The following is a 24,594-nucleotide window of genomic DNA, read 5'->3' as shown; positions in this document are numbered from 1 at the left end:
CCCAGTGCCGAGGAGGCCCCTCTCAGCCTGCTGTCCACAGGTCTGAGGGGTCTGGGCCCTGGGCCCCTCTACAGCTGGCAGAGGCTGGTGGGCGCACCGCCGTCCCCTGCTGCAGCACACGTCCTGTGCGTCTCCTGGCCCTCGGGTGCTCCGGTCTCTTGGTCGGACGTCTGTTTGGCTCTTTGTTCGTTCAGAACGGATCCGCTGCCCCTCCTGGGTGTCGGGTGCTCTGCCGGGACCTCGTGTGGCCATTGCCCTCCTGCACACGCCGTCTGATGGGACAGAGACGGTGGCGCGTTGCATGGCGTGCTGTGGCGGAAGGAAGCTGAGGCGCTCCGGCGGCGTCTGCGCCTGGAGGGGGGCTGGGCAGGTGGCAGGGTCACGCGGGGAGGCGTCTCTCAGAGGAGACCTGAAGGGACAGTGGAAGGTGCGGCGGAGAGACCAGTAGGGAAGAGAAGGGAGGCCCTGGACGTGGGGCTGCAGGCAGGTCTGTGCCTCCTGAGGGCGGCTCAGTCTGGGGGAGCGGCCGCGTGGTGACTGTGCCCACAGCTGACTTTCCTCCTCTCCTCCACACTCAGCCGTGGAAGGTCCAGGCTGGCAGCAGGCCAGGGGACGGCCTGCGCGGAGGGGCAGGTGTGGTCCGGCCTGCCTAGGCCGGCCCTTCTGATTGCTGCCTGGAAGCTGGGGTGCAGTCGGGATCTTCTGTAAGATGCTTCCTAAGCACTTCATATTATCATTTAAATGGGAGTTTTTCTACTACTGTGATGAAGTTTGGGCTCAGCCAGAGCCAGGCTCCTTGCTTGTGTGGCTGTGTGGCTTTGGGATGCTAATCTCATGGACAGATGGCCACTTGGAAATCCATTTCCCCTGAAGAATTTGTGTGGAGAGAAGCACTTTTCTTTGTCACCGGCCTGTTTTCTCCTCTTGCTGAGGACTCTTTGCCCGCTGGGATTGCTGCGCGGGGCGGTAGGCTCCCTCTGAAAGCCGGTGGCCCTGTGTGCATGGGAGGGGCTCTTGGGGAAGGGGGGTGACGCGCCGCTTTCAACTCTGCGGCTCTTCCTCAGCATTTGCGGGGCACCCGCCGGGTACAAGCGCAGACGGTGCTGCAGTGTCCTCCCAGAAAAACAGGAAAGAAACCCTGCTTTGTTGTCTCCACTCCCGTGGGCTGCGTCTCCCGGGGGGGGGGCATGTGCACAACAAGCCCCACACAGGCCACACACCCCCCCCGCCCCTGCCACGAAGGTGGATCCTCTGAGTCAGACTTTCCTAGGAAATCAAAGTATAGCCCTGGCATCCGCGGGCTGAGTAGCTTTCAGAGGAGCCAACGTGCAGGTGAGGGAGGGCTCGTCCCTGGCTTACCTGAGCATCGCTTCATCTCCGCCACACCCGCAGCTGTGGTTCACACCCACCTACTCTGGATGCAGAGCTGCGATGGGTCCTTTGTGTACCTGCCTCCTTGAGTTTGTGTAAGAAGCTCAGGAGGTAGGGATTTCTGTCCCGATGTGTAGGTGAGGACACTTAGGCATGGAGACGCCTGTAGAACGCTCCACTCAACAGCCAGATGCACGTTCTTCTCCATCTCACGGGGAACATCGTCCGGGACAGATCGTTAATGTCAGGCCACGAAATATGCCTCATTTAAAATGGTCAGAAGCATACAAAGTACGTTCTCCTACCACAGTGGAATAAGATCGACAGACTTTTAGCTGCTAGACTAACCAAACAAACATGAGAGACGTCTCTTATTATTAGTAACATCAGGAATGGAAGTGGCCTTATATAAATATGAAGAACTATGTTAAGAAAATATTATGAACTATTGTTTGTCAACAAAGTAGGGTAATCTGGGTAAAATAGACAAATTCCTAGAAATGCACAAAGTATCCAAACTGACTCAAAAGAAATGGAAAGTCTGAATAGACCTATAATAGGTGATTAGCAACCAAAATATTTCCCACAAAGCTTCCCCGTGAATTTTACCTTGCATTTATAGAAGGAACTAACACCAAAAAATAGAAGATGAGAAATCACTTCCTAATTTATTTTATGGTGCTGAGATAACTTCAAAAGAATAAATGTGGGACTTCCCTGGTGGCACAGTGGTTGGGAGTCCACCTCCCACTGCAGGGGACGCGGGTTCGAGCCCTGGTCCAGGAAGATCCCACATGCCGCAGAGCAGCTAACCCTGTGCGCCACAACTGCTGAGCCTGCGTGCCCTCAACTACTGAAGCCCGTGCGCCTAGAGCCCATGCTTCTCAACAAGAGAAGCCACCACAATGAGAGGCCCATGCACTGCAATGAAGAGCAGCCCCCACTAGCCGCAGCTAGAGAAAGCCCATGCGCAACAACGAAGACCCAACGCAGCCAAAAATCAATAAATCAATAAATTAATTAAAAAGGATAAATTTGGATCCCTGCCTTAAACTATATGCAAAAAGTAACTCGGATGGATCAAAGACCCAGATGCAAGAACTAAAACTATAAAGCTCTTAGAAGAAATATTGGTGTCATAGATCTTTGTGACCTTGGGTTAGGGGGTAATGGTTTCTTAAATATGATACCAAGCAAAAATATACACAAGTATCTTTCTGCACAGGCAAAAAAAAAAAAAGATTACTAAAATGGACTTCATTGAAATAGAGAACTTAAATTCATCAAAGGACACCATCAAGAAATTGAAAAGTCAACCCACATAAGGGAGAAAATATTTGCAAAGTATCTGATAGTGGTCTGGTATCCAGAATATATAAAGAATTCTCACACAGAGCATGAAGAAAACAACCCGATTAAAAAATGGACAAAGTACTTGAATAGACGTGTCTCCAGAAAAGATAAATGAATGGCCGATAAGGACATGAAAAGATGCTCAGTATCACTAGTCCTTAGAGAAATGGGGCTCAAAGCCATGAGATATCACCTCTCACCCTTTAGGGTGACTGCTTCCAGAAACATAGAAAACACGTGTTGGTGAGGGGGTAGAGATTGCCACCCTTGTGCATGGCTGGTGGGGTACAAAGTTTGTGGATGCTGTGGAAGCCGGGGTGGCTGGAGCAGATGTCTGCACACCCACACTCTCAGCAGCATTATTCACAGTAGTCGAGCTGGAGGCAGCCCAGTGTCCCTCGAGGGGTGAGGGTGGGTGGACAAATAAAGCGTGGTCCCTCCGTGCGGTGGAATATCACTTATCCTTTAAAAGGAAGGCAGTTCAGACGCCTGCTGTAACATGGATGAACCTTGAAGACATGATGCTCAGTGAAATAAGCCAGTCACAGAAGGACAGATAATGATTTCACTTCTGTGAGGTCCCTAGAGGAGCCCAATCCATAAAGACAAAGTAAGAGGGGGGGTGCCAGGGGCTGGGGTTCAGGGGGAGTTAGCGCTTAATGGGGACACATTTCAGTCTGGGGGAGATGAGTTCTCAGATGGATGGTGGTGATGGTTGTACAACAGTGTGAATGCACTAATGCCACCTGTTTGGATGCTTAGAAATGGTTAAAATTTTATGTTATGTATATTTTACCACAAAAAGGGCAAAGGACTTAAGTAGACATTGCTACAAATGTTTAAGAAGCACATGAAGAACATTAAAACTACAGTGAGATACCCCTTTACACCCACTAGGATGGCTAGCATGATAATGATATGTCATACATAACAATAAAGTTGCACATATAATTATATGTCATTGTACAATACAATACTTTTTGTAATAATAATTTTAAAGATGGAAAATAAAAGAGTATTGGGTGAGGATGTGGAGAAATTGGAACCCTCACAGATTATTGGTAGGAAAGTAAAATGGTACAGCCGCTGTGGGAGACAGTCTAGCTGTTCCTCAGAAGGTTAAACGCAGAGTTAACATGACCCAGCAGTTCCACTCCTAGTTATGTGCCCAGGAGAACTGAGAACATATGTTCACACAAAAACCTGCGTTTGAGTGTTCATAGCACCATTATCCACAACAGCCAAAAAGATGGAAGGAATCCAAATGCCCAGCAGCCGATGAATAAACAAGTTGTGGTCCATCCACCCAGTGGAATATTACTCATCCGCAAAGGAAATGAAGCAGTGGTACATGGTGAAGTAGGACGAACCTTGGAAACATTATGCTAATTGAAAGAAGCCAGCTGGAGAGGGCCACGTAGTGCAAGATTCCAGTAAGACAAAATGCCCAAATTCATAGGCACAGAAAGTAGGTTAGTTGGGGCCAGCCGCTGCGGGGGGTGAGAATGGAGAGTGACTGCTGACGGGACAGACGGGGCCTCTGTCTGGGGTGATGAAAATCTTCTTGAATTAGTCTCGATGTTTGGACAGCATTGTACATATACTAAAAACGATTGAATTGTTCACTTTAAAATGGTATGACTTTGTCTCAATTAAAAATGAGTCAGTTCTTCAACAAACGGTTTTGTAATGTTAACGCCTGAGAACCAAGTGAGGCTCAGTGAGCAGGTGCCCTCAAAGTAACCTCATTTCCTTCAGTGTGAATGGGGCGGGGGGGCAGGGGTGGGCTGGTGCCTAGGAGGTCCTCTGGCCCCAGGCACGTGGCAGGCGTCCACGGCAGTCTGAGCTCCGCATGGGAACTCAGGCCGCCCGCTCGGGCTCCACGAGGCTCCTTCCCTCCCGTGTGAGCCGGCTTATCAGTCGCCATTTCTCCCTGCCATCTCCCACTTGTGCAATTTACTGTAAAGAGGTCATTTCAGAGAAAGTGGTCTTTCAGTCAGAAGCTCTCAGTATCTGATATGCGGGGTCATGTTCATGATGAACCCAGGGCCACGCAGGAAACCAGCGAGGGGATTATCTTGTCTGGTGGCGGGTCTCCGATAGGGAGGTCTCGTCGTTTAAGTGATCTGTAGGCAAGGCAAGGCTGGACCTCTGAGCAGGTAGGGGGTTTCAACCCTCTGTCTGTGCTTGGTAGCACTGGCTTGTCTCCTTCCCAGCTCTGGGGCAGCAGGGCAGTGGGGGCCTGAGGCTCCACGTGGCCTCGTGCTGTCGGGGGAGCCCCGTGAGTGAGGAGGACATCCGGGGGACCCGCTGGGGGTGAAGCCGCGCACACAGTGCAGGGTGGGCAGCTGGCAGAGCCTGGGCAGCCCGCACCCCCTGGCACGTCCCAGGACACCGTCTGTCCTGCGTGAGCTCCTTGAAGCCGGTCACCATTGTCTCCTTTGCCTGGATTGGTGACTGACACACAGGAGACGCTCGATTCGCATTGATTGATTGGCCACGTAAGCAGGGAACCCGTGGCTGCGAGCGTGAGCCAGTGCTCGTGACCCGCGTAGTGTCATGACGGAGAGACCTGAGCTCAAACTCTCACCGCCTCACTGACTTGCCTCCAGGGCCCGGGCGTCCCGTGTCCAGCGGGGATGACGATGGGACGCAGCTTGTCCAGGTGGGCAGTGTTAAACGGGCGTGTGTGTAACCGGGGGAGGGTGGCGGTGTTTGCCGGATGCTGCCAGCCCCGACGGCAACACAGTGAAGGTCTCTCGTCCCATCTCCCAAGGGTCCCAGCGTGCATCCCACCCTTGCCGGGTCCTGTTTGTGTGTTTGGGCTCCTCTTCTTTCTGCTCCGAGTCCGACGATGGCAGTGGTGGCTTCCTGTGTCACCTGGGGTCCGACGACAGGGAGCCAGGGTGCACCCATGCGCAGGCGTGGAGTAGATTCCGGTGTCTTGTTCTCAGAAAGCGATGCACCGGTGGGCGGGAGGGTGAGCAGCCGCGGCGGCCACGACGGTGGGAAGTGGGAAGTCTGCTGTCCGTGCTGCGTTTGCTGTGCCTGATCTGCTCGCCAGCAGACGGGCCGTCCTGGTATCAGCGCTGCAGCGGCCCCGGCAGCCGCGCACATGGCCCTCTGCGTGGCTCTGTTGGCGGGCCCACGGACGCCCACGGACGCCACTGGAGACGGCGCTGCCTTCCCGCTTGTCACCATGCCCGGCTTGCCTGGGGACCCGAGGCTGCTCCAGGTACCTGAAGGTCACGGGCTTCTCCTCCGTGCTTGGCGGTGGGGCCATGTGACATGCTTGGTGCTGCTGTGGCCCCACGGCTGGCTAGGCTCCTTTTCTCCTCCGGAAATTTCAGAGAACTAAATCAGTATTTGTAATCACAGCAGACTTCGTTTTTCTATGCCCGCTATTCACACACTTCCAGACTTGTTCTCTGAATTGCTGACCAGAGTCTTCTGGACATCGTTGAATTTTCACAGCTGCTCTGTTACTCCTGTCCTGCCGAGCACCGTTCACTCAAAACGCCCTGTCGGATGTACAGACTTACCAACTTCCAAAGAGAAGTAGAATTACCGCATGGATGTCAGTGTCCCTGAAGTGTTCTTTCCCTGAAGTCGGGTCTGTGTGGAAAACCAGACCTCAGCTGGTTTGGGGCCCTCGTGGAGTCACTAGGCTGGGGATGGGGACCCCCGCCTTCCTGTTCTTGGCCCCGCCCTGTGCACTCCCGGGTCCAGGCCCTCGACCCCCCGCGCGGCCTGGCTGACTGATGGGCGGGTGGGTGTGGGTGGGCCTGTCTCTCCGGCCCCGTTAGTCTTGGTGTGGGTTTCGCCCTGTGCTGCAGTCTTCATGGTTTTCTGTTGCCTTTTCTTGAACCCCGTGTGGTGTTTGCTTCGCACCATAAACTGGCCATTTCAGCGGGGAGGCGCCCCCCTCAGCATGGCCACCTCCCTTGTGCTCTCCCCCCTTCAGACTTGACACCCACTCTTGGCGCTCGCCCGGGGCCTCTGGGTGACACCTCTTCCAGGGAGCACCCCGTGCCCTTCCCGCCTGACCTCCCTCCCTACTCCTGGGGCCACAGCCTTGCCTTGTCACTAAATAAACTGCAGAGATTTCCTGGAACCCCCGGCAGCAGTCCATAAGAAGGTACCCACAGCCAGTTGAGAGATGATCCACAAAAGTTACTGGAAGATTGGACGCAGAGGGCCTGCCATATGTCAGGGAGTCTCTTCGTTTCTTAACAAAGTGCTTTTTTCTGAGGAAGCCTGAGGAGAAACTGTCAGTGTCCTCGGATCCCCATTCCGCACTGGCAAGTGGTGGAGGGCGAACGTGAGTCCAGCTGCGGCTGCCGCCTCTGCAGCCCTGGCCACAGCTGCCCCCAATGGCCGCCACCACCCAGACCAGCTGTGGTGTGCCTGGCAGCACGTGCGAGGTGAGGTCAGGAGCCCGGCCACTCCTGTGGTGTGAGCAGAGCAGTGAGCGCGCTCCAGCTTCCCCGACAGGACCGGCCCTGCCTTGTAAAGGTCGTTTCTGTCTTAGTTGCTCTTAAAGTTCAAGAGGAAAAAAACTGAGTAGAGCTGGCCTTTCTCCAGGCAAGTGTCAACCCCCCGGGGCCCCCGCGCCTGTGGGGGACGAAGTGGGATCAGTGAGTGAGCAGCCCTATGGACGCAGCAAGTCTGCGTGGATGCTTGACTAAAGCAATGAAGGAGGAACTGGTAACTTAAGTTTTCTCCTTTCAGCACAGAAGTGCCTTAGAGCTGTGGATGAGAGCGGCAGCGCTTAGAGGGTGTGTGGCCAAGCTTGCCTGGTGTCACCTGCGTGGAGGGAGGGCTCCTCCCCCAGGGGAGTCCCCACGGGCTGCGTGCCTGGTGGAGGCTCCTCTTTCGGCGGGGACAGCGGTGCTGCAGGACGTAGTGGATGTCAGCATCCCGTGGAGGCGCCTCACCCAGCGGGCTGTTGGTTTCTTGTGCTCTGGTTGAGGACAGCAACGTCGATGGGAAAGTAAACGGGCGGAATGGGCTTCGTTACCCAGGAGAAGGACCGTCGCGGGGACAGGTGTGGATCAAAGGCGTGGAGGGCGCTGCTGGCGAAGGTCTGCACGTTGGGACCCTCAGCGCCAGCGTTGCTGATTGGGCTCTCGGGCGACTCGGGGGGACGGGGTGAGCTTGGGCCGTCTCACCTTTACCGCTGGCCGAGTTCACGGGCGCCGTTGGAACTCGCCCGCCTGTCCCACCCCTGCGGCCTGGTCCTGCCCTTTGACCTCCTGCCCTTGCTTGGGCCGGGCGGCGCTCAGCTCTGTGCCCGCCCGGCTTGGCCGTCCTTCTAAGGCAGCCGTGCCCCTTCCCCTTCCCTCCAGCTTCCTGCATCCGCCGTGCCGTGTTTTATTCTTCTCCTGTGCTGGACGGTGAATGCCTTGAGGACAGGAGGTGTGATCTTGTAAAAATCTTTTTCTTTTTGTCTTCTTTTATATCCAGCTAAGCCAACGCTGGACCCACAGGGCGCTCAAGAGAGCCAAGGCCTGAGCCCCAGCACGTCAGCCTGCCCTCGCCGGCTCCTGGGCGCTCGCCGGGCCCTGCTCCTGCGAGGAGATGGAGGACGTGCAGGGTGTAGTGCATTCGCTTTTCTCACCCTGTAGAGTCTGATTTTTGGTGATCATTCTGTATCTTAAGGGCTGCGTTGAGCTTGAGGTTTGGTTCCGTGCCCCTGGGAGGAGGTGGACGTGAAGTCCAGCACCGACGGAGGGTCCTCCGCGGGCACGTGCGTGGCAGCGCCACCCCCCGCCCCCCACCGCCTGCGTGTGGAGACCACCTCCGGGCGTCCTCGGGGCTGCTTCCACCACGTGCTCCCAGCCGCGGGGCCCTCCTTTGTTTCTCGGGGCGATGCAGTGGTGGAAGGTCCTGACTTGGGTTGTGACGGGGACCCCACCTGGAGCTGGGCCATCAGAAGTCACAGGCGTGCCCCGCGGTGGGACCTACTGTGTGTCCCTGCCACCACCCGCCCCCCCCGGGCACCTCTCGTTGGCACCGAGCGCCGTGGTCAAGGCCCTTTGCGCCCGCGTCCCCCCCGCACGGGGAAGGGGCTGCTGTGCTGCCTTACGCTTGTGCAACTGGAGCTGCGGGCTCTGGGGCGCCGTGTCCAGGTGCTGCTCCCGCTGCCACGTCCCCTTCCGTGTCCCTCCCGTGGGTTGTCCGTGCTTCGTGGGTGTGGAAGTCCAGGCCTCCAGAGGGACAGGTCTCTGAGAGCTGGGCCTGGAGCCGACGCATCCTCGCTGCCCGGTCTGCTGCTTTTTCATCAACACCACGACTGGCCAGGTGTAAAGGCAGACGCTCTGGAGGCCCCAGGCTGCCCACCTCTTGTTTTTTGACCCTCCTTGCCTTGGAGCTCAGACCACATTCTGGCTTAGTGTTTGGCACTTGAGGCTCAGTACCTAGTACTGGTGGCTCAGTGCTTGGCCCCTGAGGTGGACTGCTTAGTACTGGGTACCCAAGGTATAGTGCTCAGGACTTGAGGCTCAGTATTCAGTAACGCTGCCTGGACCGGGCCCTGGAGTGTCCCTCCAGAGCTGTTTTAAGCAGGTGTTTAGCCAGGTTACCCTGTTACGGGGCTTCTCTGGGTGTTTGAAGCTTGTTTATTTTTTCGCATCCCGACCTCGTCTGTCCCAGACCTGTTTGCACCCCTCGGGACCCCTCAGTGAGGTGCACGTGAATGCCCTCGGCGTGCCCCTTCCCCTCCCTTGGTGGAGGTGGTTGACCCCGGCCTGCAGCCCGTGCTCCTGACCCCCTGGGGGTGGGGGTGGGTCTGCCTTGAGGCGTCTGCCATCCTTGACCCAGGGAGGGAGATGGGGGTCTGGAAGGACAGAGACGGGTGTGCTGTGGGGGCAGCCCGACCCTCAGCATCATCGGCCACGTGGAGCTCTGTGACCCTGGGACGGCCACTTACCTGCCACCCCCAGCTGAAGGAGGAGGGGGATTCGGATGGGAAATGGGGAAGAGTACCGGGCCTGCTGCTCTGTGGGCTCTTCCTCGCCTCCCTCGTGCCCACGCAGCCTGGCTTCAGAGCCACGGAGGTCGCTGCCACAGGGGGCCTGGAGGCTGTGGCGTCTGTTCAGACCAGAAACAGGAGGATCCCTGGGCTCCGGATGTGAGAGGGTGGGGCGCAGCGTGAGGGGACAGTGCATCGGGTGGCGCTGGTCTCGTTGATAAGGGGTCCTGTGTCGGCAGTGCCCAGGGCCGGCCAGGCTGCCACGAGCTTCTGTGCCGTTAGCTCCACTTGGCGGGGCGGGGAGGGGACCGACCGCCAGTGGGCGGAGGCCTTTCCGGACCTTACATCGGGCAGAGCGCAGTGACAGGCAGCCTGTCTCTGTAAAGGGCCCGCCGGTAGTAAATAGTTCTGCCTTTTCAGGCCACAGAATCTCTGTCACAGGAAAGCAGCCGTAGATGCCACGTGAGGAGCGGGTCAGGCCACGTTCCAGCCAAACTGTATTTCCAGAGCAGGCGGCGGACAGTTGGCCGAGCACGGTGTAGAAGGTCCCTCTCCCTGGGTCCGGCTTGGCTGTCCCGTCTGCGGGCCATGTTCCGGACCCGCATCCTCAGGGGATGCTGTGGGGCTTAGTGAGATGGTGCACGTGAGAGGTCAGAAGGTCACCTCCGCTGCATGGGGCGTCTGTGCCACCTGAATGAAGGGTCACCTTAGTTACCCGTCCACCGTCTTCCCCCGGGTTGTGCTGAGAGCCGGAGCTCAAGGGTCCCGGGCAGCTGCTCTGCAGGATCCGAGGGGCCGACTTGCCCTCTGCTCCCTGCCGTGCCTGTGTCCTGAGTCCCAGGGGCCCCTGGGGTGGGCTGAGGGCATCCTGCCGTGAGCCTGGCACCCAGCACTGGGCTGCTCCAGCCGGCCTCGCTTGGGCTCCCCACCCCGGAATGTGGAGTCAGCCCCACCCACCCGTGCGGTTACAGGTTGGTAACGGATCAGCAAAATTGGATTCTTCATTATGGTTGGGTTTGAATTGAAATGCAAAGGGTAATTTTCCTCCTCACATTTCAGGGTCAGATGAGAGTATTTACCGTGTGGCCTCTGTTTATCTGGGAACGCAAATTGAATTTGGCGATTCGCATTGGTGAGATGTGGGGAGCTGGGCGGCGGAGAGGTGGCGGGGAGGCCTGACCTCTGGCGCTGAGGGACTCATGCCCGCTGCAGCCCCCAGCTGCCCCTCGCCGTTCCTTTGATTGGTAATTACTTCATCCTTTGCCTTTTTCATTCTCTGGTTTTGTTTCCACTGTTTGGATTTTTTATTTTTTTCTGAGAAATGTGTAATGACACTTGGAGGCATTTAGGATTGGAATTAGATGCGGTATGTGAAGACGGCTGTGTGCCACGCCGGGCCTGGGCGTCGGGGGTGACGGGCGAGGCTCATGGCTCCTCTCCTAGGTGGCCCCTCCTGAGTCTGAGCAGGACCCAGAACGGAGGGGCTGCCCACCTCCCGCCCTCCTGGCTCCCTGGTCCCCTTCCTTCTCCGCACACATGCCGAAGCTACCCCTTGACCAGACTGATGGAGCCCAGGGTCCCGCTGCTGTGCCCAAGACCTGATCTCAGCCGTTGGTCCAGGCTGGCCGTGCGGTGAGAGGGTGCCCACGTGTGTAGTCAGGGCTCTGGTCTGAATAAGAGCCTGGCTTGCGCCCACCGGCTGTGTGTGCCCCGTCTGGGGATAGGGATACGGTAGCGATCCCCTATCCTCTCGGGTTGTGTGGACACTCAGCAGGACCCAGGGGTGCACAAGCGTGCTGGGCACCGCGGAGCTCCCAGCTCCTGATCTCTGCTTTCTTCTTTAGTCCCGTGTGAAGCTTCAGAAAAGGAAACGGTGGTACGGATCTCAACCAGCTCTTTTTCAAGGCGGGTGTGCGGTGCGAGGGCAGGGCGGAACCGCGCTGAGAGAGAGAAGGTCTTTCAGGTGTTGCCTGCGGCTTCACAGCGTGCGTGTCCTTTCATCCTTCCTTGAAAGTAGATCTCCTTAGGCTGGGGGTTTTCTGATGAAGATGACATTGCAGTGGGCTGCAGCGGCCCGTCACAGCACAGAGAGGGGTTCTCAAGAGCTCAGGCCTTTCTTCCGCAGACGCCAGCTCAGAAAGGTACTGATGGATGAACGTGCCACCCTCTCCTCTGAGAACTGAGGGCTTCATTTTGAACTCCCAGAGGTTCACGGAAATGCCACTGACTTCAGGGTTCAGCGCAAGCACGGAACCAGAGGTTTGATTTTTTATGGGTTTTCTCCTCTTTACTTCACAAGGAAGGCCGCGATTGAACTAGAGGGCGTTCCGCCGGGAAGAGGCGGCCGTGTGGTGCTGGCGCTCTGGGTCGGGGCTTGGGGACCCACAGGCCTCTGTCCGCAGAGCGGTGGCCGACGGGCCTGCGGCCCAGGCTGCGGGAGGCCCCCTCTGGAGAGACTGCAGGTGTGCTCTCACCCCCTGGCACACGAGGACAGGGGAGGGCCGCCCGTTGGCAGGTGTTGTGAGAAACCACTTTGGGGCACTTTGGGGGGAGTTCTTGGACATGTCAGAAACCCGCACTCCTGTGCAAGGCCAGGCCCTGTTTGTGCCGGTCCGTCCACTGCTTGTCCCCCGAGGCCCGGCTGTTCATGGTCCCTCCTCCCCCGCCCACCGGGACGTCCCCGCCCTGCGGGGTCACTCCCTGGAGCACACCCTGCGCTCTGGCCCGCTCCCCCGAGAACCTGTGGACCACAGCCAGCGCCTCCTCGGGCGCCCCCTCCCCCACGGTGTTCTGAGGTCCTCGGCTCTGCTCTCTCTTTCCCTCTCACTCTCTCCTGCCCTCTCCACGCGGCCCTTCCCCGTTGCTCTTCGTCCCCTTTCTGTCTGCGCGCTCTGACCCCTCCTGGCCCCTGGCGCACACCCCGCGGTTTCAGACCCCCTCGTGCTGCCCTCTGGGGCGGTGCGGTGCCCTCTCACGTCAACAGAGCCTCTGCCCTGCTCTGCTCTAGCCTCTGGGTCCTTCCCTGCTTTCCCTCCCTCCCGAGCTGATCACGTATTTGCCGCTTCTTGTCCGTCTTCTGCACGTGGCAGTCCTGCGCTCCAGCCTCCCTTTCCCAGCTCTGCTTTGCCAGCCGACGCCCTTTGCGGCCCGCGGAGGGGCGCTGCGGGGAGAGCCGCAAGGCCGCGGGGAGGGAGGCCCGTGCCCAGTGCTTCTCCCGGAAGGGGGTTCCTGCCGCTCCCTTTCCTGCCAGTGGCGTGGGGCAGCCCTTCCCCTCCCGGCAGCACTGACTCCGGCTGGTGCAGGCCCGACGGCCGCGGTGCCCCCGCAGAGGCGTGGGTCCCAGTGCTCTCGGTCTCCAGATAGAGCGACTTCAGGGGACCCCAGCTGCTCCCTGAAGCTCTCCGGGCGCCTCTTTCTCCCCTTTCACTTACCAGTGCGCCGCGCCCTGGGTTAAGCCTCTGCTGCACAGAACACACGTCGTCTTTCCCGAGACCCGCACCGTTCAGAACGACAGCTTGGGGGCTGCGGCCCGTGGTGCCGCTTGACCCCTGCTGTCTCTCCGGGGCTGGGCCAGTTTGTCACCGGGGCTCAGGAGAGTCAGAGCCAGGCTGCGGCGGCCCAAGCAGCGCTATGTGGGCAGTGCCCGCATCACCGCCTCCTGCAAGCTGCCCAGGTTGGATTTTTAGGTCTAGTCCAGCTTTAAAAACAACTGGGTACTGATGGAACGTTAGGCCGCATGGCAGGCCTTGGAACTCGGGGTGACACGGGGCTGGCGAGCCTGAGGGTGGAGCGCCTCCAGTGGAGACCCCGGGAGACCCCGGCCCGGGCCGAGCGCCACTCGGGCCAGCCTGCCAGGGGGCTGCCCTCCCAGGGCTGCTTGCTGGTGCCTGGGGTTGTGTGTCCTCTGCTGCATCGCTTCCCATCTTGGTTTCATGAAAAGCATTTCACGGGGGGAAGGACAGGTGGTTTTTCTAAGCGGGCAGGAGCTTTGCCTACCTGGGCCAAGCCCCAAGCCCCGAAAGGCTCGGTCGTCACCTGTGGGTGCTGCTAGACATGTGACCGGCACTGTGTCCTGCACTTGACGTACTTGTTCTTGTGACATCTTGGGCCTGGTCTGGGGCCTCAGGCCCACCCGCGTTTTAGGGGCCCACACAGTGAGCTGGTGGTGACAGGCTAGGTGCAGGTGAGGTGTGCCCTGGGCCAGGCCCCAGGAGTCGGGGTCTCCAGCTCTCTGCAGGTGGACAGCAGTTACCCTGTGGCCTTCATACCTGCCCTCGGCAGGGAGGCCTCCAGGCCTCTGTGTGGGGACATCGTGCTCCCGAAACCGTGGGTCTTGGGGTTTGTCAGCTCCCACCAGGGCTGTCCCCAGAAAGCTTGTGCTCAGAGCAGCCCCGTCCCCTGCAAGCTGGCCTTGGCTGATGCCACCTGGCCTCGGCAGCTTGGACAAGGGACCCCGAGTTCCTCTCATTAAATCACACGGCGGAGCAGTGATTCAAAACACTGCACCCTTGCCCACCTGCAGTCAGTGACTCCAGGGTCGATTTCACAGTCCTTGATGATTAAATTGGCCTGTGAATAGTTTTAAATTGAGCTAGAACTCAAAATGGCCTCTTTAAATGTCTGTTTCAGTGAATATTTGTTTTATTTTATTTTACGTCTTTGGTTATGAAGCACGTAGAAGTGTCAGGAGCCCTCGGCCAGCTGTGCAGGGGGACTCGCTCTTAGAGGAAGGCTTTCTGAGGAGGCTGCGAGGTGTGAGGTGCGGGGCCCCTGGGCGAGAACGCTGCTCCGGCTGCGAGACCAGGCGTTCTCTGAGGCTCTTACAAAGTCCTGTAAATGCGTGTTCCACGTTTACTCTCAAATTGTAGTCAGCTCTTCAAAGAATTATACTAAATTACGATAAAAAATAACCCCATGCTCACTCAGACGTGAAATGGAAAAAATTAGCACAGCGGAGACCACCTCCAAAGAAAGCATTGTCTGCCATCCCTGTGGATTAAGGCTTTCTTGAAATCGTGTAATCAAAGCAAAAAAAAGACAAAATTGGACGCCAAGAACGATGCAAGATGCGGGTGGTGGTGTCTGCAGCGCCCTCAGCGCCAACTTGTGTATTTTCGAAGTCATCTCGTTGTCATTGGGCGTCACCCCAGCTAAATGTTACAGATAGCACCTTGTAATATAATCCTGGTAAGATCTCAAAAGAAAAATACAGAAGCAGAATATTAAAGGTTTGTCTTAGAAAGAGGTTTCCTCTGCTTGAAAGAATAGCGTGGACACGGCATCTTCGGCCCATGCTTCATGGTTCACCCGCCCACCCGCCCGTGGGGTTAGCGCCTCCTTTTCCTGGGGCGTCCTCCCTCCCGGGAGCTGTCCTGATCACCGTCCCCTCAAAAAGCCGGGGGGTGTCTACGTGTGGGCACCTCCTGTGTGGATGGGGCAGGACGGGGGTTCCTGAAGCCTGTGTGGGAACAGGCCAGGGCAGAGGACGGTCCCTACAGATTGTGAAGGACTGATGGAGTTTTGAGGGAAAGGGCGGCAAAGACCAAACTCGGAAGGTGCCCTGCCAGGAAGTTGGCATGTGAGCCCATGGGTGCCCATCCGATCTGCAGTCTGAGGGACGGCTTGGTGGCACTGGAGGCTGCCCAGGTGAGAGGCTGTCACGGAAACCTGAGAGCAACGTCAAGTGTATGAACTGAGGCAGGGCGCTGGCCGCATGGAGGGAAGCGCGTGCCCGGGGTCTGCCCCCTGCTGTCGCAGCTCTGCGGGGGGGCTCGACTCTGCAGGATGTCTGTGGAAGGGGCCCACCCTGGGCTGGTACTTGACGTCCCCGCGCCGCACGGAGCTGCGCATCTGTGGCTGACTGCGGTTCGGATGGGAAGCGCCTGCCCTGGTAATTTAGCTCATTCAGAGGCGCCCTCCCGAATGAAGCCCGCGCTGCTGGCAATTTTCCCCATTGTGTGTGGAGTTGAGCTTCCCTCCCCCGCACCTTCCGTGTTCTGGGATCACCCTGGGCGGCTCTTTGAAATCCAGAAACTCCTGAAAGGCTTTAAGTAGCTATTCAGAAGTGAGGAAGTGACAGCGGGCTGGTTGCACGTGTGGCTCTATTTTGGGACCTGAGTGACGTGGGCCACGCTGGGCCTGGGGGCCGTCACTGGGTGCTGTCCTGGGGGCCAGGCCTCATCACTCTGCCCTTTTGCCTCTTGCAGTGCCCGGGGGCTGGAGAAGGCCAGGCTGCAGCTCCAGGAGGAGGTCCGCCAGCTCAGCAGCCAGCTGCTGGAGGAGAGGAAGAAGCGGGAGATGCATGAGGCCCTGGCCCGGCGGCTGCAGAAGCGCGTCCTGCTGCTGACAAAGGTACGGGGCGCCTGCCGCGGGGGCCTGCCTTCCGGGCCAGCAGCTCCCAGCCCGCCCCTGCCGTGTCCACACTTAGTCTTCTCTGAAGGCCCCCACGTTTACCAGGGTCTCTACCAAGTGCAGTGCACCCAGAACCACCAGTGATCTGTGTCCCCACTTCTCCATCAGTTAGACACACACACAGGCGCTGCCTGTGAGTCACGGCTCAGATCAGACTGAGCTCTCCCCTCACCAAAGGAGAGAATCTTGGCGGTTTAGCCAGCCTGCGCGTTTTTACCCTGGATTGCCAGGAGCGTTCTGAAATGCAGACCCTGGGATTCCCTGCGGGGCCTCTCCTCCTTGTGAAGGGCAGAGCCCGGGTCCTTCACGCACTGACCTCGGGCATCGGGGTGTCAGCCCCGACCCCCTGTGTCTCACGGTGGGGTCAGCCCTCCCTCCGGCCTGGTGGGCAGGCGCAGCCTTTCCCTCCTTCGGAGCCCAGGGAGCTCAGGGTGGACCGCAGTGGGAAACTGTCACCTGTGTGCAGGTGCACCGGGCGGGATGCGTTCCTGCTCCCAGCTCCGTCTGGGCGGCTGGGTTTCGCTAACTGTGCTGAGCCTGAGGGGCTCTGATGTCTGGCTCGATCCACACAGCTCGCTGGAGCATGCATTACGATTTTTGTGAGAGAGCGTTATTTAGAACGTTGCCTTGGATGCTGAAATCTCAGAAGACAAGGAAGGAAAAAGCCAGAAACTGTCCCCAGATGCTCTCTAGGCGAGGGTCGGGGTTGCCCAGATGCCGGCGGACTCCTCCCACCTGCCCTCAGGCTGATAGTGAGTGGCCAGGCGGGCGTGCTGACCTGGCGGGGCCGGGGCCGGGGCAGGGGCGTCCCCCTGGGAGGTTTCAGCAGTCGCGTCTGACAACTGTTTGCCTGTTCTTGATCGTTTGATAAAAACCTGGGACCTCCCAGTTATGAAGCTTTTAGGAGGCAGGTCACATTCCGGCTGCTGAAAGCCCGCTGTCTCCCGGCCTCTCCAGCACGTCCCCTGCCGTGTGTGTCACGTCACTCGAGCTTCCTGGGGTCAGGCTTGGCCGACCTCGACACCAGCCTTGCAGGTGGCCCCACAGGGGAGACGCCTGGTGAGTTTGCGAGCTGTCCTCGTGCGGGGCCCGTCGGTCTTGTCCGTGTCGTCCACTTCTAGTGCCCATGCTGCCCAGCGAGTGTCCTTTTGGGCTGGATTGGCAGCCTGGCGGCTCGGCCTCCTGCTCTGCTTTACCAGGATTGCATCAGTTCACTGGTACAGATCCCCCGCTGGGAGCCCTGGCGCACCGGGCGCCTCCTCAGCGGGGCCGCATATCCAACACTGCGGAGTCCACGCCCTCGGTATCCGTCTGCACCTCCGTGATCGTGCGCTTGTGCCTGGCTTCCTCCTTGGACAGTTTCTGTCCTTAAAGGTCACTATTCTGGGCTCCCGAGGCAGGAAATTTCCACTCCTCTCATCCCCCTGCTCAGCACGTTGGAAGCTGATGGCGCTTTTTGGTCTAATTCGGTCCTGGCCCTGGCCCGCTGCGCTGACAGGCGTAGATCTGAGAGAGAGGGAGGGGGGGAGGTATTGATTGCCTGGCACTGACGGATGACTTACACCAACTGTGGCTCAGAGGCATGTTTGCAGTGGATCGGTGGCCGGGTCAGGCGCGCGGGGTCCATCTTGCCAGCCGCATGATTAAGCTGTTTGTCGAGCGGGTCTGCAGAGGGCGGCCAGGCTGCCGCTTCCTGGTTGGAGCCGAGCACCTCCGCCCTCAGTAGCCCCGTGGGCTCGCACGGCGGCTCCCTCGTGGTCTGCGTGCTTCCTGCTCGAGGCACCTCCAGGGTGGCAGCTGTCAGGTCTCGAGGATGCTTTGGTTGCTGATCTTCCTGTCTTCCTTGGGAGACACCCCCACCCCTCTGGGAGCCCCCAGACCAGCTCTCTGAGGCAGGGCGTGGCGAGTGCAGTGTCCCGCCCTCCGCTGCGGCGCTGGGCCAGGTGCGCCGACGGGGCTCTCACTCCTGCATCCCATCGAGGGCCCTATTTGCGTGTTTGACATTTCAGAGTACAGTGCTTCGAATGTGCGATTTTATTTTGAGACCTTATTAAGCATCTCTAGTCTAAGGGTTTAATTGTTACTGATAGCTAAGAGTGTAATTACCTTGGTAAAATACCATGACTATTTTAAGCAATTTAAAATTGGCTTCCAGAACTGGGTGAACACAAACCATTTTCCTATTTGAAATGAGCTATTTCCAGCGTGCCCCTAATATTCCACAATATGGTTACAGAATCTTATTTATAGACTCTAAGCAGTGAAAGCTAACTTTTAGCATGAATTTTTTCAAAAAATGAAAGTAAAAGCCTCCCTTCCCCCTCTTTCCTACGCCCCGCCCCCGACCCCCGTTCCCTAGTGGAGCAGCCTTTGGAGGAGGACACCAGTCATTGGTGTCTTACCTCCAGGGTCACGGTCTGGTAGTGATGTCGTCCCCCCCACCCTGTGGGACCCCCGCTTTGCTGCTTAAGAAACAAATACGTGGGCAGAAGGTGAGCTTTTGGGAAATCGAGGCAGGAGGTACACAGGGACGTCTGAGAAGAGGCCAGAGCTCCTCTTGCCTTGTGTCCAGAAGAGGCTGTCCTGGAGGGAGGCTCCAGGGAGCAAGTCTCCCTGGGCTGGGGGGAGCGGTCGTCGCTCAGGGGTCCTCGACTGCCGGGCCTCCCTCCCTGCCCAGGGTCGTCGCTATGCCCAGGAGGCTGCCCTCAAGGCTCCTGGTCTTTTTCTGACGGAGGGGCTTTGGTTGGGTATTGGGATTTGTGCTGTTTACCTTGTGTAAACGCAGCTCTTTATGTTCCTCGTGCTCGCTTGACAGCCTTGAGAAATCATCTGCGGTTTGGCAGGAGCTGTGTGATGGGGAGGCTTGTCCAGCTGCCGGCCGAGCCGCAGTGGGGTCAGCAGCTCAGCAGCGGGGAGGCCCAGGCTTGGGCCAAGGGTGGCACGTCCCTGTGGTTCCCTGCTGAAGCCCAGTGCCTTCCAGAGCTGCTGGCGCCGACCCACGAGACCAGGAGAGTAGCTTGTTCGCTCTGAGGTTCTCCGTTTCTTCCTGATCTCAAGTAGCTCAGCCCTACAGGGATGCGGACAGTTCCTGCTTTGTACGTGGAGAAGTCGGGGTGTGCGTTAGGTCAGAAGGAATGGGGAGACCCCTGGGTTAAAGTCAACCCTCACATGCTTGAATTCTGTCCTGGACAGCAGGTGATGAGTTTTCTGGAGGGAATATAGGCAGGTGGTAGGCTCTGTGTCCCTGGTGAGGGCAGGCTAGGCGTGGCCCCGCTTCTGTGGGCACGTTGAGGTGTGGAATGCTGCTCACAGAGCCTGTGCCCACAGTGCCTGTCCCGGGGTGCACCCTCCACCCCCAGTTGTGGGAGAGTCCCGGCCCCCCGGGTCTGCACCAAAACCCGGTGGCTCTGGTTTGACTCACTCTGGTGGGTACGGAGGCACCAGCTCATTGTGTGAGACCCTGGAGCCTAGTGAGGTGCGGGCCCCCGTGTTCTCTCTGTGAAGGGCCTGCTCCCGCCTTGCCCTCCGGTTTGGGGGTTTTAGAGGGTTGTTTCCGCGCTGAGGCGATGGGAATCTTGGTTGGAGACGCCTGAGGCAGACGTCCTCTCCTGGGCCCTCTTCACTCCTCCCGCACTTGTCACCTTCGTGCGGTCCGGCTGTCGGCTTTGTTACCTCGATGGCGGCGCTTTGTGGGTCGTGAGGAACTGATCTTTGGAGATGAGGAACACTTCTCTTCTCTCTGATTTATTGTTTTACCTTTTACATTTGGGTGTCACCTGCACCTGGAGTTGATTTCGGGTGTGAGTGAAGCAGGTGACAAGATGACTCTTCCCCATTGAAAGTGCCATTGATCCAGCACCGCTTCTGGAAAGACCCCTCTGTTCCCTGTGTGCGGTCTCGTTGCCTTAACTGTCAGTCAGTGACCGCCGAGGGGCAGCTCAGCTTCCGTGTCCTCTGTTCTGCCCATTGGTTCCGCCTGTCTTTCTGCCCTCACCACCCTGTCTTCACTGATGCAGCTTTATTGTGCTTTGATGTCTGGTAGTAAACGTCCAGGTTGATTATTGTTCTTGAAGTTTCTCTGCCTCCTTTTGGTCCTTTGCATATCCTTATACATTTCAGAATAAATTTGTCTGTTTACACACAAAAAATCTGCTGGAATATGGTTGGGATTACAATGAATTGACAATAAATTTATAAACCAGTTTGGGGAGAAATGACACCTTAACATTATTTCATCTTCTGAACCAGAACATTATATATTCTTCCACTTACTTAGATCTTCTTTAATTTCTCTCAGCAGTATTTGGTAGTTTTTAGGGTAGAAGTCTTGCACATTGTTAGATATTTCCCCCCTAAGTGTTTTCTATGTTGATGTAGTTGTAGTGGTATCTCTCATGGATTTTACCTTCTTCTCTGTGTTGGTGCTGGGCTGTGGAAATGCAGTTAAGCGTCTGTACCTAATAGTCCTGCTGAATCCCTTAGTGTGAGAGCATCTCCTGTGGACGAGCCTGGCTGCTTGCGGGTGCTTGGCTCACGCAGATCTCAGGAAGCTTCAGTAATTCACCACTAAGTGCCACGTGTGCTGTTTGTTTTTTGTAGATACTCTTTATTGGATTAATGAAATCCCCATCTACTTGTAGTTTTCTAAGAGTTTTTATCATAAATGCCTACCCCATGAATTTTGATGTGGGTTATTTTTATTATTCTGTTGAAAATATTTTCTCATATTCTCTCTGGATTTGTAAAGGCCGACCTTCAGGCAAGGTTTCCGTGTCCCAAGCTCGCAATGTAGGCAGATGGGAAGGTGGGAAGGAATCGAAAGAAGGAACCCGAACCCATTCACTCACTCTGTCCTGCACTTTGTCGTTGCACAGATTCTTACGGGGCGTCTGTTCTAGGCACCGCTGAGGCGGCAGTAGGGTGGGCAGGGCTCTGAGCTCCCGGGGTCTCCCTGAGGTTGAGAGGGAACAAACAAACAGAGAAGAAGAAGCCGGAGAAGCCAGGGAACAGCGCCCAGTAAAGGAGGAGACTGCTAGAGCCTGGTGGGTGGGTTAGTTTTATGTTCTTTAAAACACAATTTTAGATGCACAGGAAGTTGTGACGATGGTAGAAGGGGGGCCCCCGTGCATCTTCCACCAGCTTCCTGGGTGGTAGCATCCTAGGTGATTCTAGTGCAACATCAAGACCTCAACTCATGTTCCTACAGTGTGTGCGCCTGTCAGGTTGTCACCGCGCAGAATTGTGTCAGCACCGCTCATTCAAGATGCGGGATGGACCCTCCACCCGAGAAGGCCTCCTTGGGCTGCCCGCTAAAGCCACCCTGGACCCCCACCCCCACCCCAGTCTGTTCTCCATCCCTGGAAATTTTCGCAAGAACATTGTGTAAATAGAATCATACAGTATGTGACATTTTAAAATGTTCATGTTTTAAATTTAATAACTTTATTTTTTAGAGTACTTTAGGTTTACCAAAAAATTAAGCAGAAAATAGAGAGTTCCCATGTGTCTCTTCCCCCGCCCCACAATCCCCTACCGCTGACATTCCTGCATCAGTGTGTGGTACGTTCTTCCAACTGCTACATGAACTGAAGTCCACAGTTTACATTAGGGGTCACTCTCTGTGCTGGACTCTCTGTGGGTTTTGACAAATGGTTAGTGTCGTGTGTCCCCCATCACAGTATCACACAGGGCACTTCACGGCCCCCACTGTCCTCTGTGCGCACCTGGGCACCCCTCCCTCCGTCCACGCCACGGCAACCCCCGATCCGTTCACTGCCTCCGTAGTTTCACGTTTTCCAGAAGGCCGTGTACTTGGAGTCCCACAGTGTGTAGCCTTTTCAGACTGGCTTCTGTCACTCAGTAATATGCGTTTCAGGTGCCTCTGTGTCCTTTCTTGGCTTGAGAGCTCCCTTCTTTTTATCATCAAATAAAAATCCATTCTCTGGATGTATCACTGCTTATTTATCCATCACCTACTGAAGGACATCTTGGTTGCCTTTTTGAATAAAGCTGCTGTAATCATCCGTGTGCATGTTTTTGTGTGGACATAAGTTTTCACCTTAAATACCTGAATCATGTAGAAAGAGTGTGTTTAGCTTTGAATGCTTTTCATACCAGCACATCCTGCAGTAAGTCATTGGCCTCTATTTTGTGAAGCTTTTCACACACCGTATTTTCTTTCCTTTTTGTGGAAGCTCGTTGAGGCGGGGGTATTTCCGTTTTACTGATGAGACACAGAGAGCAGGCGGGTGATGCTGAACCTGGAACCTGGGTAGGCGGGCCCTGGCTCTTCCGCCACGGCCTCCTGCTCGTGTCACCCCGGCCGCCAGGCCTCCCTCCCAGGAGCGTCTCAGTAGTGGTTGCTGACACTTTCAGTGTCTCAGCTTTCTGTTTTCATTACACCTCCAAGCGTAACTGGGGGGCTCCTAGAACCCCTGGGGGCCTGGCTGTGGCGTTCTGGGGCCCCCGTCTGCTTTCCTGTGGCTGGTGGGTGAGGCATGCAGCAGTGGGGACCAGGGCAGTGCGGCGGGGCGTGGAGGGTGCTCTGTGGCATGAGCACATCTGATACACGTTGCCCCGGCTCCCTGGGAGTCACCAGGGTCGCTGCAGTGTGGGCGCCCCCTCAGCAGCACCTGTCCTGTCGTCCCCACGTCCTCCGCGGTGGGAACCTGCGTGCCGCCGCCGCCGGGCCTGAGCGCGGGCACGTGGCTGACGCCGCCACGTCCTCCGCGGTGGGAACCTGCGTGCCGCCGCCACCGGGCCTGAGCGCGGGCACGCGGCTGACGCCGCCACGTCCTCCGCGGTGGGAACCTGCGTGCCGCGTCCTCATCGAGGCCCCTCACCTGGGAGAAAAGCAAATTACGTTTGTTTCTCTTGCAAAAGAACATACACGCCACCAGCTGCTTTTGATCACTCACGTTCATCCTCTTCCCACATGCTTCCTTAGAGTCGAGCTTCCTAATCTTATTAGAAGGATTTCTCTCGTGTGCCTCCTTTTTTAATGCTGAAAATTCTTGGTTTGGGTAGCACGGAAGGAAACACTTAAGGAGCTCAGAACCTGCTCTGTCTTCTGAGAAACGGAATCCTTTGTGTGCTCTGGCTTGGTCTTTGCCACCCACCGAGGCGGGGAGCACGGGCACCGTGGGCCCCCCTTCCATCTCAGCACATTGCGGCTTCAAGCGCAGCTGGGATGCTGGGGCTGGTAGTGATGGAGGGGGGGCAGGTGCTGGATTTTTTATCTTTTGTTTCTCATCATGACCTGAAAGCAGCCCCCGCGCGTGGCTTATTCTGCATGTTGACATTTGCGTCACGCGTGGATGGTGAGAGGATACTGTCTCTCGAGGATACTGTCCCCCTGCAGCAGCCCTGGTGTGTTTGTTTGAAAACCTTCCTGTTGGGGCCACGGAGATGGGTGGTGTGCATCTGGCTTGTGCAGGTTTGGCGCCTTCAGGGCCGATCAAGTTCTCAGCCTTCCCATCCGTGGGAATCTCGGCCAGCCCTGGTAGGTTCAGGCAGCTGTGGAAGTCCCAGCAACCACGGCATCTGAGAAGGAAAGCCCTGGAGCCGAGGCTGAGCGGCCGCATCTCAGGCCTGACCGTGACCAGGTGTGGGCCATGCTGCTGACCCTGGGGCCCGTCCCTCCTGGGGCCTCGGCCATCAACGCTCCCCCGTCTCTGTCCGGGCGCCGGCCCGTCCTCTCCCTCCAGCCTGCTCTGGGAAGGGGGGCTCCAGGCAGACTTGGGAGACCTCCCGCCAGGTCCCCTGGCGCTCTGGGCTTGGAAGTCACGGGTTTCGCAGCCAAGAGGAGTGGTGGTCAGACGGGTGACGTTGGGGAACGCGCGGGGGTGTGGGCAGGGGCCGAGTGTGCGTCATCGTCTCCCCACCATCCCTGTGAGAGTGGTTACGTCGCCTGCAGAGTGACTGACCCAGGCTTCAGTCCCGCTGGGACCCTACGCTGGCCTTTCGGGAGGAGCCCTGAAAGATCTTCAGGGCACAGGTCGTTAACGTGCGTACGAATCACGGGGCATCTCAGGAAGGGGCCGAGTTGGGGGTTAGTTCTGGGCAGGCCCTGAGCTCCTGCCTGTCTGACCAGCACCCGGGTGATGGCCTTGCTGCCAGTCTGTGGACAGCGTCACGTAGCAGAGCCCAGTCCATTCCAGAGATGGGGTAACAGGGGCCTGGGACGGAGCAGTCCCAGGATTTTTCACGGCTAAGACATTAGGGTCAAAATGTGTTTGACCCATGAAGTGGCTGGTACAGATGGCAGATCAGCAGTCTCCCGGTAGGTCTGTAGGACATCCGCAGGCCTGAGCCTCCTGCGTGCCCACACTTGGCCCGGCCCTTGCTCACACGCTGCCCTCCTGGATGGCTGCAGCCCTGGCCCCTCAGCGTCCTGTCCACCTCCCAGAGGGACATGCACTCTGGTGTGTTCCTTTGCTCATCTAGTTGCTGGTTTTCACAAATGCTCGTTCCGTGCCCTCCACGTG

At 57.4% G+C, this 24,594-nt stretch overlaps 1 protein-coding gene across 1 annotated transcript in view; it reads left to right on the top strand.

Annotated features, from left to right (window-relative positions):
- The window catches only part of MAD1L1 (mitotic arrest deficient 1 like 1), a 320,736-nt gene that overhangs the window by 129,888 nt on the left and 166,254 nt on the right, over positions 1–24,594 (top strand). The window contains exon 11 of the mRNA XM_079718283.1: positions 15,904–16,048. Within this exon, the coding sequence (XP_079574409.1) occupies positions 15,904–16,048 (145 nt within the window). The remainder of the gene's footprint in view (positions 1–15,903; positions 16,049–24,594) is intronic.

The sequence above is a fragment of the Hyperoodon ampullatus genome (genome assembly GCF_949752795.1).
Source record: "Hyperoodon ampullatus genome assembly, chromosome: 14".
NCBI lineage: Eukaryota > Metazoa > Chordata > Mammalia > Artiodactyla > Ziphiidae > Hyperoodon > Hyperoodon ampullatus.
This window is presented reverse-complemented; position numbering and strand designations above follow the sequence as displayed.